The sequence below is a fragment of the Carassius carassius genome, chromosome 27, assembly GCF_963082965.1.
Source record: "Carassius carassius chromosome 27, fCarCar2.1, whole genome shotgun sequence".
NCBI classification, from domain to species: domain Eukaryota; kingdom Metazoa; phylum Chordata; class Actinopteri; order Cypriniformes; family Cyprinidae; genus Carassius; species Carassius carassius.
The window spans coordinates 2,718,152-2,733,957 of record NC_081781.1 but is presented as its reverse complement, the minus strand read 5'-3'; the positions used below and the strand labels follow the sequence as shown (position 1 = coordinate 2,733,957).

The window sequence follows — 15,806 nt, the reverse complement described above, 5'->3', positions numbered from 1 at the left end:
CACCGAGGCTGCATTTATGTGATCAAAAATACAGCAAAAACAGTAATATATATTACAATTTCAAATATCAGTTTTCTTTTTAAATTATATTTTAAAATGTAATTTATTACTGTGATCAAAGTTATATATTTTTTTTTAGCATCATTACTCCACTCCTGTTTTCTGTCGAAAAACCAATTATTTCACAGATAAAACCCTAAAAAGAAGCAGGATGTATTTATCTCATCACATACCATACACTTCAAATACAGCAAATGGTTCTTCCTCATAAGAACATTAGTTTCCTGGTGGACTGAGAAAAACCTGTGCATAATGCATAATTATTCCTGGAAAAGATCTAAACCCAGGCAATCAGAGCTTGGCATTTTGAGAAACTGTAGCCATTCAGGACGTCGTTGAACGTCTAACGATGGAGTGAAAGCGACACACCTAAAATAAAACATCTGCTACAACTGCTCAATCCGTCATTCCTTCAGGACACAGAGAGAGAGAGAGAGAGAGAGAGAGAGAGGGAGCAAGAGAGAGAGAGAGAGAGCATGAGAGAGAGAGAGATGAGGGCATGTTTAAAAGGAAGAAAAACGTGAAGAAAAGCAAAAGAAAACAAGATCACAAGGAAACTGAAGGCGGATTTTCATTTCGAAACACAGAGACTTATGAAAGAGAACAACACACAAACACACACACACACACACACACACACACACACAGAATGACACAGAATCACACCATGCATGTCAAATGTGTGTGTAGTAAATCTTTAGCTACTTTAGGCACTTTCTCAAAAGTTTTGAAAGTCTCTTTTGTTTGCTATTTATTTTTTTTGGTTTCTTTGATGAATGGAAAGTTTGTAATTATTTAAAATATGTATATAAAATACATTATAATTTAATATTCAATTTAAATTAATATTATACAATAAAAGTATTAGTCATATAACTAGTTTTATAAAAGTCAAATAAATGTGCATTAAAAAAAGTAATGTTTACTAAAGCCAAGTAAATGTGTGTGTCACTGCTATAATGTTGGAACATGTTGCTATGCGGTTGCTAGGTACACGATCGTCCCTCACGTCTGTAGTAAGACTAGAATAGGCACCAAAATATAATGGCTCACTTTACAAGCTTTGTTCAAATCACCAACTTCTATAAATAATAGAACTAGTGATGCATTAGTGAACACGTGAACATTCCAATCCTCTCAAACAGTCACTTTATAAAGACAAATCCTTCACAAACACACACACACACACACACACACACTGTATAAAAATCAGAAGCTCACTTACAGACACATGATGGAAATCAGACTGTTTTCTCTTTCTGTCTGTCCTGTGGTCAGCGTCTACCTGTGCTCACGTGTGTTCAGAGCCACACACAGACGCTCAAGCCGTGAAACGAAACTCCTCAACACTCCTCCAACTCCAAACACACGACCAAACTCCTCAAGAGTCTATTGTGACCTCCTGCCTTTCTTTCTCCAGCTCGTGTCTCCTGATTCACGGCTTTCTCTCCGGCGAGAGAGCAGCACTGAGCACCTCCGTGAGCATGGGCATGGACACACACACACACACACACAGGCGGTGAGAGGGGCTGGAGTTGCACTGGAGGGGGCGTGTAGGTTTGAGTCAGTGTGTGAGACAAAGCCAGACAAAAAGAAACAGGAAGTGACATTAGAGATTCATTCAGTGGAGACTGTGGCTTTGGATCTTTGATCTCTCTCTCTCTCTCTCTCTCTCTCGCACACACACACACACAAGCTGGCTTTACTTTGACTTTAATCCAAAAGGGAAAAACACAATTCAGCCAATTTAGGATTAAAGGGACAGTTCACCAAAAAATGAAAAATCTGTCATCATTAACTCACCCTCGTGTCGTTCCAAACCTGTATGACTTTCTCTCCATGCAGAGAACACAAAATAAAGTTTGAAGAACTCTTTTCCATGCAGTTAGAATATATGGTGCCAGAAGTGTTTACGGTGTAAAAAGCAATACAAAATGAGAGCAAAAGTGGTCCATTATATATATGCACTATATTTCAAGTCATCAGCAGTCATATGATAGTTTTAAGCAAGACGTTTCTGAACATCAGTTCTAGCTCTTTTTAAAGCCTTTATGAGAGAGAACAGTGTTGTTATTAATAACTAAAAATAAATCCATAAAAAGCATGAAAATGTTACATTTTAATGTTAATTGGAATATAGCTGAAATGAAATAAAATATATAAATATTAGATGCAAAATTAATAATATGTAAACAAAAATGGGAAATGTTGACTTGACAACTAAATCAAATACAATTAATAATAAGATAATACAATTATTAAAGCTGAAATAAAAATGTTAAAAGCTTAATATAAATAAATAAATAAAAACGGAAAGAGCATAAAATAAGCCAACTGAGACTTTCAAATGAAAACTCAAATGATAAGCTCATTCAAAATATTAGATACTGTAATAGCACAGGAATAATACTAAAATAAATCTTACAAAAAGTACATGAAAATGAGAAATTCTGGCTTGGCAACTATCTGGAATAAAATAAGTTAAGTTAAATTAAATACAAATAAACTAGAAATATGAAAAAAAAAATTATAAAATTAAAAAAGCACATTACAAAATTGGTAAAACTTAAAATAAAAACAAAAACAAGCCGATTCAAAATTTGGAATAATATAATAGTAAATGTGAGAGAAGCATTTGTGATCAAATCATTCTTTTGAATGATGAATCAGTTGATTTGGTTCAAAAGTGAGTTGAATGGACTTAACAATGCTTTAACGAATCAGACTGAATCGTTCGTTGAGTTCATCTGACTGAATGATCAGCGCTTAAAGAAGGGGAATATTGTGTAAATAACAACTTAAACTTCAGCTTGTGCATCATAAGAAGATATCTTGAGAAGACCTGAAATACTCATATGGACAAATTTTGCGACCATATTTGCAAAAGCGACCAATGCATTCTCCAAACTTTCTTTCATCTCATCTTCTTCATGATGGACCAGTTTTAAAGCAGTAAAGTTTGTGTGAAAAGCTTCTAAATGACATCACGAAAAGTTCAACCCAAGAAAAATAATCAGGAGGCCAAAAACCAGCACACGAGAACCGATCAGCGCACTCCTCCTGTGTGGCGTCTGACACGCTCAGTGCTGGACTGAAGCCTGCTGGCCTCCTATTGGCTGATCCGCAGCTATGCAGATGACCTCTGACCTCAACCACACCCCGAATGACCCACTGAACGAGCGCACTTCACATGTGCTGCCCTAACACTGCTGATATCCCAGCATGCCGTGCTCTCTCAAACACTGCAGCACTCTTTCAATCAGTGAATAAATCACTTCAGCTCTTCCAAGTGTCTTGTAACTCCCAAACTATCAAACACAGAGAGTGAGGGCTGAACTGAGCATGTGCAAACAGAGCTGGCGCCTTGTGTTTGGATTGAAAGCCAATTAAAAGAACAGCCTTTTAAGGGCAATGGTATGCTGCAATAGACCAAAACACCTCGGCTCGTTCTCTCGGGTCACATGATCCGACTGGTTTCTGTTGATTTCTCCTGAGCTGAATGCTGTCAGTGGTTCTGAAGACATTAGTCATGCTCATTAAACTCAAATTATCTGTCAGTCACACTAATGGAGCCACGAATATGAACCTCATAAACTCAAATCAAGAAAAAAAGAAAAAAGAAAAGAGCAAGCTGGTAAATAAATACTAAATATAGAAGTGAATAAATGCATAAATAATATTTGAACTAATTTATAAATAACATTTCTAATTATAAATAATGTCTATAAATGATAAAATGCATTTTTAAAAGTAGAGGAATACATTCATGCATTAATTAATTAACTAATTAATTAATCATAATATATAAAATATATAAATGAGTAAATAAATAAATGCTAATATTTATATACACAATATACAAATATTTTATAATAATTTATAAATACTATTAATTTACAAGAAATTAGACAGTAAACTGGTCAAAAACTTAGTTAATACAACCCTTTCATTAATAAAAAAGAAAGAATTGTAGATTATTTAAATTAATATTTATTTTATAATATGTATTTATTATTTTAAAATGTATTTAAGTAAATGCATACAATAAACAATTTTAATATGTAAAACAAATTAATAAATTAATACATATTTATCTTACAATATAATAATTCATACAAATTTCTAACAAATAATCAATGAATAAAATGTATAATATCATAAAGCTTTGTGTTTCGTAATGATTTATTTAATAACTAAATAACATAAATACACAAAAAAAAAGTCTATCCATATATTAATTATTATAAATAAATATTTAATAGATTAATAAATATTTTATCTTTTTTTTTGACTCCTCAGGGAAGGCTTGGTGTTTCATCAGATTTCTGGGACAGGAAATAGTTAGCGTACAAGGAAAGTTTCAGTCGGGCCTGACTGACGTTTAATCAGCTAGAAAAACTGCATTCAGTCTTACAAAAACAAACCACATTCATCTGATTTGAAGCATAAAGACACGCAAACTCAGACGCACAGGAAGCCGAGAAACTTGTTTTTATCTCACTGCAGCATCCTAACCGCCGAAAAACTAGATTCTATGATTATTTGTTGGATCACTCTCACTTGAACATATGAGTCTGGTTTAACATCTGAAATCACAGCCCAGCTGATATCTGCTCTTAAACAAACACACCGCACTCTGTCTGTTTTCACAACCAAACCACACACTTCCCAAACACCACAACCATGACTGCAGTAAAAACACTTGGTGGAAGTTCAGAAACACGACTCTTTATAGTCTGCCACATGTATTTGGACAGACAGATGAATGGTTCTGATGTCTGGTCTGGAAGCTGAAACCCTGCAGAACCAGCAACACAAACAGTATGACTGCAGTGATCATACTGACACACTTGGTGATCTGAACAAACCTCTAACTATATGCTATAATCTACAGTTTTGAACTGTTTTCTAATAATTAAGGCTCACACCAGAGAAATCATGGCTAGTGCAGCTGTAAAGTGATCACTGCCCTCTAGTGTTCAAATACTGTCTCACAGCTCTGTAGATTTATTCATGTGCTTTACTGTAATTACATAAAATCATATTCAAGCAGCACAGAACAGTTGATTTGAGAATAGTTTGTGTTTGTGTAATTCTATAAAAAAAACTGATACAAAATAGCAGAGAAAATGCAACTGTAGATCAATTTAATGATACAGCATTTAACTGCATTTTACATTTCTTCCCTCATACATTTTAATGCAACGAAATTCAAAAAAATTGAAATTTTTATTATTTACAGCAGATTGCAAAAAATATTATAGGCTGTCTGATATTTCTCATTTGGGAGAAATTTGACAGAAAACAGACAAATAATCTCTTTCTGATTATCAATGACAATATGACACCAAATCATTGAAAATGTTAATAACAATCCATTTCTAATAACCATAAAATAAATTACTGAAAGCAAAACATCTAAAACTTTATGATATAATACAGTTTATTATTTAATTAAATTTTTATTTAAAGACATGAGTTAACAATGCATTCAGTGTTTTCTGTTATTTAACCATAAAATAAATCATTAACAGCAACAAACAACAAGTCTTTTTATAGATTTTTTTTAATATTGTTTGTTTAAATTAAAATATATAGAATTGTACATTTTTAAATTGTAATTAATATTTATTTTATAATATATTATTATATTTATTTCCTATTTGATTTATTAATTTAGATATGAATAAACAATTATTTTAGTATATTTCTATTTTTGTAGTCATAAAAGAAATCTTTAGAAGCAACACATGAAAAGCCTTATTATTATCTAATTTTAAATATTTTTGTTGTAAAATATTTTGTTTCAATTTTTTTAAATTAATAAAAAACATGAGCATACAATACTTTCATTGTTTACTGTTATTTTGGCCATAAATAATTAAAAGCAACACATGAAAAAAAAAAAAACATTAAACCCATTAAATATAAAAAATGAATTAACTTGACTTGACTTTGACTTTATTAATCCCTGGAGGGAAATTTAGATGTCACAGCAGCACAACCATACAATGAATAAATTAAAACAACATTCACAAACAACATAAAAACTTGTTCTCCAGTATCAAGTTGCAAACATTGTAATTATATACAAAAACATAAATCGTAAAAAGTATGTAATCTTAAATAACACTGATTATACAACCTAATTGTAATTGGTAAAAAAGACTTCCTATAACGCTCCCTGTAACAGCGTGGATGGATCAATCTTAAACTGTGAGTACTCATAAAATCACAAACTATTTTATTTATGGGATGATAATCATGATTCATCATCGAATAGTTCCCCAATCATTCTATCCTGTATTATCACCTTGAAGGTGGGTAACACACTCCCTACGACAGAACCTGCCTTCTTTATTAGTTTATTTAACTTATTCGTCTCCTTAGCAGTCCCCCTCCCCAACTTGTGGCAAAGTACAATATCACAGATGAGACCACAGAGTCATAAAAGGTCTTAAGTAGTACATGACTTACACCAAAGGACCTCAGTGGCCTTAACAAATGAATAAGACTTTGACCTTTCCTATAGCCTTGCATCGTGTGTCAGACCATTTGAGCTTATTATTCAAATATACACCCAAATACTTGTACGTTTTTACGATCTCAACTTCTGACTCGCTTATTTTTACTGGTACCACTTGCTGAGGAAAACTTCTAAAATCAACTACAACTTCCTTTGTCTTACTTGCATTTAGCCTAAGACCATTTTTCTCACACCAGTCCACAAAACTCTTTAGTAGCTCCCTATATTCGCTCTCATCATGGTCCGTTATACAGCCAACAATTGGCGAGTCGTCAGAAAATTTCTGAAGGTGACATGATTTAGAATTGTACGGAAAATCTGACGTATAAAAAGTGAACAAAAATGGAGCTAAAACTGTTCCTTGAGGGACTCCAGTGCTGCACATCACTACTTGAGAGACACAGTCCTGCATCCTCACATACTGTGGTCTATTTGAAAGATAGTCAATTATCCAATTTACCATACCATGATGTACTCCAGCATTTTCCATCTTAGTTTGTAATAGTGAGGGCTGAATAGTATTAAACGCACTAGAGAAGTCAAAGAAAGTAATCCTGACAGTACTGTCCGGGGTCTCTAAATGACTTAAAGATTTATGCAAGAGGTATATAAGTGCATCGTCAACCCCAACACCAGTTTTATAAGCAAACTGAAGTTTATCCACAGCACCACACAATACTGACTTTAAGTAATCTAGTACTAGTACACCTTCATTAACTGTGACGTTAAAGCTATTGGTCTATGTGAAAACTCCTTGGGATTTATTAACTTGGGTACAGGTACTATGCATGATGTCTTCCATAAAACAGGTAATTTCTCCAAGCGCAGACTCAGATTAAAAATATAATACACCACCCTACAAATCTGATCAGCACAGACTTTAAGGACTCTAGGATTAATGCCATCCGGACCTTGAGATTTATTTATCTTAATTCTCCTTAAACCATTTCTTACTTGTTCAACTGACATAGAAAAGCCAGGAATATACTCACAAATGGGAGAAATGGGAGAAAAGGATGAGCTAACAGCTTGGGATATAAATATTGGAGAGTAAGCTACTTTGCGGGAGATGTTCAAGATTATCATTAGACCCAGTATCAAATCTATTAAAAAATTAATTTAATCCATCTGCCCATATCTGACCACCAAGGACAATATACAGTCTAACTTTATTTTCATGTCCGGACATCATATTTAGATCTTTCCAAACTTCTCTCACATTCTTTTGTTGTAGTTTTGTTCCATTTTTAACTTATAACTCACTTTCCCCTCTCTAACTTTAACTTTCAATAACCTCTATCCTGCCCTCTTTTTCTTGTTTAATAATACTTTTAACTCAGAGGTAACCCAAGGCTTATTGTTTGAATAACATTTGATCTTTTTAGTATGTACTGTGTTTTCAACACAGAAGTTAATGTAATCTGTAATACATTCAGTTAGACTATCAATGTCCTCCTCATGTGATTTGCACAGAACCTCCCAATCGGTTGTTTCAAAACAGTCCAATAATAGTTATAATATTATTGCACTTTATTTATTTAGTTTAATTTTTATAAAATTATAGTAAATTAACTAAATAATAGTGTGTGATAATATTATTAAAAATAAAAGGCAGTCCTAGAATTAAATACAAATACATTTATTTTATAGTAAACTTAAAAATAAAAAGCTAATATAATAATACTTCTTTCTTTGTTTGCCTCTTTAAGAAGAATCGCTTTATGTATTCCCCAATTTTAAGTAGCTTTGGATAAAAGCGTCTAAAAATATATAAATAAAAGCGTTTTCATCATATTCAAACTTAAAATCAATCCATCCATCCATCCATCTTCTTCCGCTTATTATTTTGGCAGGTTTTACGGCAAGCAAGTATACACGCTTCCGGATTTAGTGCTACTGGTTAAAAAGCATCAGTGGATAAGACCTTTATATTTTGTTTTTAATTATGAGTGCTCAGACCTGGTTTGAGTGGCAGAGAGAGCGAGCTGTTGCTCAGTGTAGTGTAGTCACTGAAGGGACTGGAGGTGTGTGAGGATGATGTGTTGAGGTGTGAGGTGTGTAACTCACCGCAGGTGTGTATGACGCTGAGGTATTTGCGGGTGCTGTGGTAACAGGGGTCACCGAACTCTTGTGTCGAGGCGCGGACCACACAGGAGCGTTTCCCCTGGCAACGTGACGTCATCACCTGCAGAGCCACATCTGATGAGCAGTCTGGAACCACATGACACGTCAGGTGAGATCTCAGGACACACACACACACATACAATATAGACATCTACTGACTTCTAATGAATGAAAGAAAGAAAAAAATCAGTGCTTGCTTCACTTAGATATCATTGCTCCAAATGAGGATGTTCCTGAATGTTATCAACTGGAGAATTTGTCATTTCAAGAGACAATGTTGCCAGCAAATTCTGATTTATGAACTAGTGTGATTTTAGTATTGCGATGAAAAGTCTGAATTATTGGTTCTGAAAATATAACAAAAGAAATAAAAGTCGCTATTTAGAAATAAAATTCAAATAATTGAAATACTATTATAGTTCTTATAGTGTGAATTTAGTTATATTTTTAAATTTCATCTACATTTTTCTTCAAGTTTTAGTAATTGTCATTTGAGGTTTTTTTAATTTATTTAAATTTAAGTTGTAGTTTATTTTGTAGTTATTTTAGCACACCACGTTAAACTGTGTATCACACTCTTAGAAGAAAAGGTTCCTTAAAAGGTTCTTTCAGGCGCTACGTATTTGGAACCCCTAAAAGGTTCTATATAGAACCCTTTTTAAGGGTTCAATCAAAAAACCCTTTAGGGGTTCATTCATGATTATTTCTTTTGTCCTTTCCGGATTAAATATTTCATATAATTGACAAACATCAAGATCCTAAAATGTAAAAATGTAATTCACATAAAAAAGTCACCCATGAATACTGAAAAAAAGCACAGACCTAGTCATTTATTTATATTAACAAAAAGTAATTTCAAATATTCAAGGCTTTAAATGTACAAATCAACCTTAAAACACCATTTACAAAATCTTATAAATAATGAAAATAGAGTTTCACCTACATCTACATATTACAAAATAAGTCCATTATAAAATTACATTAATCTATCACTAATAAATAATGCAAATATACAGTTTCATCTAAATTCCCATCAGGGTTAGAACAACATCAAGTACCTCAAAACTACAAATCCATATTAATATAACTCACAATGGAAATATACAGATATAGAAGTACTTCAAATCTACAAATTCATATTAATATCACTCATAAAGAATGTGAATACATAGATTAAAATTGAGATCAGCATTTCAGAATAACATCAAACGCCTCATATTTACAAATTTATATTAGCACTATTCACGAAATATCGTGAATAGTATTATGATAATTGATTATACATTTTGAGCACTGGGACAGACAGTTTTTTTTTTTTTAACAGGTATTGCTCAACAAAATTCATCATGTGAGTGATGTGCTTGGGGTATTCCACACTGAATATGAAATAAGTAGCAAAGAGGCACTCCATTGCCTCCATCACATCCATTTCTGCGCTCACAATGTTGACACCCTCCATATTGATGTTGCCTCTTTTTGCATGGAGGGGGTTTGAAGCTTCATGAAAAACTATAGTCGGAGTTGGCTTTACTGATTCCTGCAAGTTGGAAAACATATAAAATATTTGTGAAATAACTTAGAATCTTGCATACTTTCTTCCAAACAATTAGGGATGTGACTGACCATTTTTTTTACCACAGTGGAAAAGGAACAATTCACTGGCTAGGATGCACACAACTCACAAACAATCATGACCACAGAAACTTCGTGATCAATGCAATATTCATTGATAAAATAGCTTGGATAGCATACTGAAAAACTAAAAACTGTTTTTGATTTAACTAAACTTGCAGCTTGATTATTGAAGAGACACTACACAAACATTATTCACACATGCAGTTTCTCACTTTCTCTCTTTGTTCAAGCTACATCATTTCTGTATCTGATTTAAAGCATGCAGAATGCTAGATCTAAAGGCCGGTTGCTAAAAAAAAATGCATCAGTGATTTTTTGCCTCCACGTCTTTCATTTAAATTGTGCAAATGTTTTTGTGAGAAACTGAGCAGCCTTCTCTCAATTTTAACATCTTTGTATTTCTCCTGATATTACAAAACAACTGTCAATAAGAGTAAAACATTCTTCATTAGAATATTATTCTACAAGAGCAAGACATTTTTATTTAATTTTGTTATCACATTCACAGAGCTACATGCAATCAAGTGATCGTGGCTGTCAATTCTTTAAAATGATGGCATCTCAAATATCTGCTCTTCACGATGAACGTCATACAGTTTGGAACTCAAGTTCAGATTTTCCCCCCCACCAACACAAAGATATGACATATCAAAACTTACATTGTCCAGACAGAAGAGAAACTTGATGTTTTCTCTGAATAAAGATGATAAGATTAGCAGTGCTGCATTTTTTTCCAGATCTGCAATATCTGTTCACACAAAAACAACAAAACAAAACAGGTTATTGGTACACATTATATTTTAGCTCTGATGGTTGTTTTTGGAAACCCTGTAAATTTGAACAAATAACAACATCTAAATAATAACATTATTATTTTGCTTATTTTTAATTCAATTATTAGTATATAAAGACTGAAATATTACTGTAATTACTTAGTCAAATAAAATATTTATATAATTTATTTTACACTTCACTTTCAAACATGAATCATTAATTAGTATGTGAGCAGAGCAGCATCCAAAATCAAAGTACTTCTGCTGAGATTCGGAAGTATGCTTACAATGGACACTTTACTACTCCATGAGAACACAGGAGAGGATTTATGAATGGCAGTGAAGCAATGCAACTGAGGTTGTAAAAAATGTTGTTGTAGGCAGGTTGTCTTTTACATAGTTCAGCATTTATCACAGTAATCTGCTCCTGAAAACTTAATTGATCTTCTCCAATATTTTCCAGGTTTAATATAATCTGAAAAAAGTAGTAAATAACAAAATTCCTATTGTATATCTACAATCTCCTAGCATTACTGGTCTATAACCAAGAAATTTTAAGACATTTTAGTGAAGAAGGATAAAACAGACAAACCTCCTGGGACTGGGTGGATTTAACAGTTTGCAACAAGCACAACAAAACTTACCGATGTAAGGCAACTTGTGAGACTGTCGCGGTTCAGGCTCTTTCGTGTTTTAGTGTAAATCCGCTGTAGAAACATTGACAACTTCATTACTAATGGGTTTAAAGATTATAAAAAGTAAATTACTTTAAAAAAAATTTTATTTCTCTGACTTACCACAACAATATTTCCATCAGACCATCAATTTAAATCAGCAGACGGGGATCAATCTCTTCTCGACCGTTGGAATTCAAAAACGTGCACTGCACTCGCAAGACAACACTGTGTGAATATGCTCGCGCAAATGCAAACAAATTGTTTACTTTGTAAAATTGATGAAAATAATGAGTTTATTATTTCTTTTTGTTTATGTTTGGTGTTCAACAGATAAAAAAATTTAATCCATAAAGCAAAACTGATAAGTTGTGGTACATAATTTCGCATAAATGACAAAGAATGAAATTAAAGAGCAGCAAACAAGGCTATAAGTAAGGGGCCGTTCACATATCGCGTCTTTTGTGCGCTCAAGTTCATTTCAAATGTAGGCGCACTCATAAAGGAAGCGACGCGTGCTCATTTTTCCAGGTGCGTCCTCACCGCATCGAGCTAAAAACATCCAACTTTTCAAAAATCAGCATTATTGAAATGTGATATTAAGTTACTACAAACAATAATTTAATTACAAATAGAAAATGTTGCAGAATAATGTAATATATGAATGAATAATAGCCTAAAGAACCTTTGTGCCAAAAAGGTTCTTTGACATTATAGAACCTTTTTAGCATAAAAGGTTCTTTGGAGTTGAGTAAAGAACCCTATGGTTCTATATAGAACCCCAATGAACCCTTTTTTCTAAGAGTGTGTTGTCATAACGTTCACCTTGGATATTCAAAATGTTTCTTTTTTGAGAGCCCAGGAACCCAAATTCACACCCAGAAACAATAAAACCCACAGAAGAGGTGGGAGTTCAAAGGAGGAATCTTTATATTACCAAACTGCTGGGAGAGGAGGAGTAGATATAAGTCATGATCTGCAAGATTAACCATAATCTGATGTGATCCGACCACCTCAGAGAAAACCAGTGTTGAGCTGCTGCAAGAGCTTTTGAAGCACAGCAGCTGTGGTCAAAGAGTTCTCGTGTGTTCTGATTGGTGGATGATGATGATGAGTGGATAAAGACTAGAGCAATCAAATAGTGAGGGAGTGATCTGCTCACCTGGTTATGTTCGTGGATGTTTCGACGTGGAAAGCAGTTCGGAATGGAAATATTCATATTTTATTTGTTAACAACATACTTTTCGTACCTTAATTTCAGTAAATGTTATGAAATTAGAGAACTAAGCCAATAGTAGAGCTGGCGGTGTCATTTGATTTGGATGGGAACTTCGGATTGTGAATCATTTGAGTCAGTTTGGGGATCGCAAATTATTTGAGTCAGTTTGGGAGTTCGGAGCGGGTTTGAGGATCATTTGAATCAGTTTGAGAGTTCTAAGCAGGTTCGCGAAACTTTTGAGTCAGTTCTGGAGTTCAAAGCGGGTTCGCAAATCATTTGAGTCAGTTTGGGAGTTCGGAGCGGGATCGCGAATCATTTGAGTCAGATCTAGAGTTCAAATTGGGTTAGCGAATCATTTGAGTCAGTTCTGGAGTTCAAAGCGGTTTCGCGAATCATTTGAGTCAGTTTGGGAGTTCGGAGCGGGTTCGCAAATCATTTGAGTCAGTTCGGAGTTCGGAGCATGAATCATTTGAGTCCTTTCGGGAGTTCGGAGCGCGAATCATTTGAGTCCGTTCGGGAGTTCGGAGCGGTGTCGCGAATTATTTGACTCAGTTTGGGGATCGCGAATCATTTGAGTCAGTTCGGGAGTTCGGCATGTGAATCATTTTAATCAGTTCGGGAGCTCGGAGCGGGATCGCGAATCATTTTACTCAGTTTGGGGATCGCGAATCATTTGAGTCAGTTTGGGAGTTCGGAGCGTGATCGCGAATCATTTGAGTCCGTTCGGGAGTTGGGAGCGCGAATCATTTGAGTCCGTTCGGGAGTTCGGAGCGCGAATCATTTGAGGCAGTTCGGGAGTTCGGCGCGTAAATCATTTTAATCAGTTCGGAAGCTCGGAGCGAGATCGCGTATCATTTGAGTCAGTTTGGGAGTTCGGAGCGGGTTTAGTAAATGCGAGAGTCAGTTCGGAGTTCGGAGCATGAATCATTTGAGTCATTTTGGGAGCTCGGAGCGCGAATCATTTGAGTCAGTTTGGGCATCGCGAATCGTTTGAGTCAGTTTGGGGATCACGAATCATTTGAGTCAGTTTGGGAGATCGAAGCGGGATCGCGAATCATTTGAGTCAGTTCGGGAGTTCGGAGCGGCTTCGCGGATCATTTGAATCAGTTCGACAGTTCGGAGCAGGTTCGCGAATCATTTGAGTCAGTTCGGGAGTTCGGAGCGGGTTTACGAATCATTTGAGTCAGTTCGGGAGTTCAAAGCGGGTTCGCGAATCATTTGATTCAGTTTGGAAGTTTGGAGCAGGTTCGAGAATCATTTGAGTCAGTTTGGGGTTCGCGAATCATAGCTGTATATGGATAGGCATTTTTAACTAATTTAGTAGCTAGTTCTAATTATGTTTTCCATGCATCTAGGCTAATGTAAAGTTACATGATGAAGTCATACTAGTGCGCTGGCGCGTGTGCATTTTGAGTGCGTTCTTTCACTGCATTATTCGGTGTATTCAAATGCATTTATGAATGCATGTTAATGATCAATATCACACGAAGAGTGCCATTTCAGTTTTTCTCCAAAAATCTGCATGATTAAAATGTGATATTAAAGTTACTACAAACAATAATTTAATTACAAATAGAAAATGTTGCAGAATAATGTAATATATGAATGAATAATAGCCTAAAGAACCTTTGTGCCAAAAGGGTTCTTTCTTGTCATTATAGAACCTTTTTAGCATTTTAGCAAAGGTTCTTTGGAGTTGAGTAAAGAACCCTATGGTTCTATATAGAACCCCAATGAACCCTTTTTTCTAAGAGTGCATCGCTAACTAAAACGAAAACCTTAGCTAAAACTAAGCAAAATCAGTGAAATCATGCATTGAAATAAAATGTTATAATTATATTAGATGACAAACTGAAAATGAACTGAAAAACTACAAATAACTGAAAAGAATTAGAAGTGAAAAATGAACTGAAAAGAGCAAATTAGAACTATTTTGAAATATATCAAAAATGAATGAAAATGACGAATACATCACAAAATTAAAAAAAAAGTTATCACTGAATATATTATACTTTTACTAATATGGCTATTGCTATTTTTCAGTTTAATTTGAATTTTCTTTAAGGTTTAGTAATTTTTTCTGTGTTTGTCATTTAATTTCATTTTCATTTAAAGTCTATTTTGGTTAATAATCATTTTATTACATTTTTTATTTTTTAGATTTACTTTACTGTAATAATAACCCTAGTATGAACGAGTGGTACATTCACAGCTCTGAATAAATTAAATGTTTCCCTAAAGGGTGAAAAATACACAGGTCCCAGGCACTCAAAAAGAATTCAGGTGGAGAAGGTAAACGTTAAGAAGCCTTTATTGTGGTATGGCCAATATCAAAATTAAAATGCCGACATGTTTGGACCGCAATGGTCTTCCTCAGGGCAAGGTGATAATCACAATTGGTGTGCTCACACATAAAAACACTCCAAACCACTCCCATCATCAATAAGCAATTAGTGGACTGATTAAGTTCAATATCAAGATACGGGTAATCAGGTGTATGAGATCAGGACCTAAAAAGTAAAAGACAAAAAAGGGACAATGCAAAAAGAACATTCTTAGAACATTCTTAGGTCCTGATCTCATACACCTGATTACCCGTATCTTGATATTGAACTTAATTAGTCATTTGTGTCTACTTCCATTTCTCCTAAGGAATTTTACGAGAAACTTCTGAAATGCTGTTGATACTAAAATGAGAGATACTGTATATTAGAATCTCATCTTAGCGTCCTGAGTTTAGGAAAAGCAACCACTGAGAAATAAAACATACCTGACTTTAAAAAATAATGCCCTAT

At 34.2% G+C, this 15,806-nt stretch overlaps 1 protein-coding gene and 1 long non-coding RNA gene across 3 annotated transcripts in view; both read right to left on the bottom strand.

The window, feature by feature from the left end:
- LOC132106431 (protein eva-1 homolog A) overlaps positions 1–15,806 on the bottom strand; it is a 51,952-nt gene that overhangs the window by 15,576 nt on the left and 20,570 nt on the right. Inside the window, exon 5 of one of the 2 annotated variants that reach the window (XM_059512103.1) lies at positions 8,654–8,797. In XM_059512103.1, coding sequence (XP_059368086.1) covers positions 8,654–8,797 — 144 coding nt within the window. Of the gene's footprint in view, positions 1–1,285; positions 1,570–8,653; positions 8,798–15,806 lie in introns of those variants that run through there. The other variant, XM_059512104.1, reaches the window with a different exon arrangement.
- LOC132107196 (uncharacterized) lies at positions 10,120–12,118 on the bottom strand. The gene is made up of 3 exons (XR_009424247.1): positions 11,916–12,118; positions 11,763–11,825; positions 10,120–10,247 (listed from the first exon to the last, which is right to left on the bottom strand). It is a non-coding gene; the product is annotated as an uncharacterized LOC132107196 (long non-coding RNA).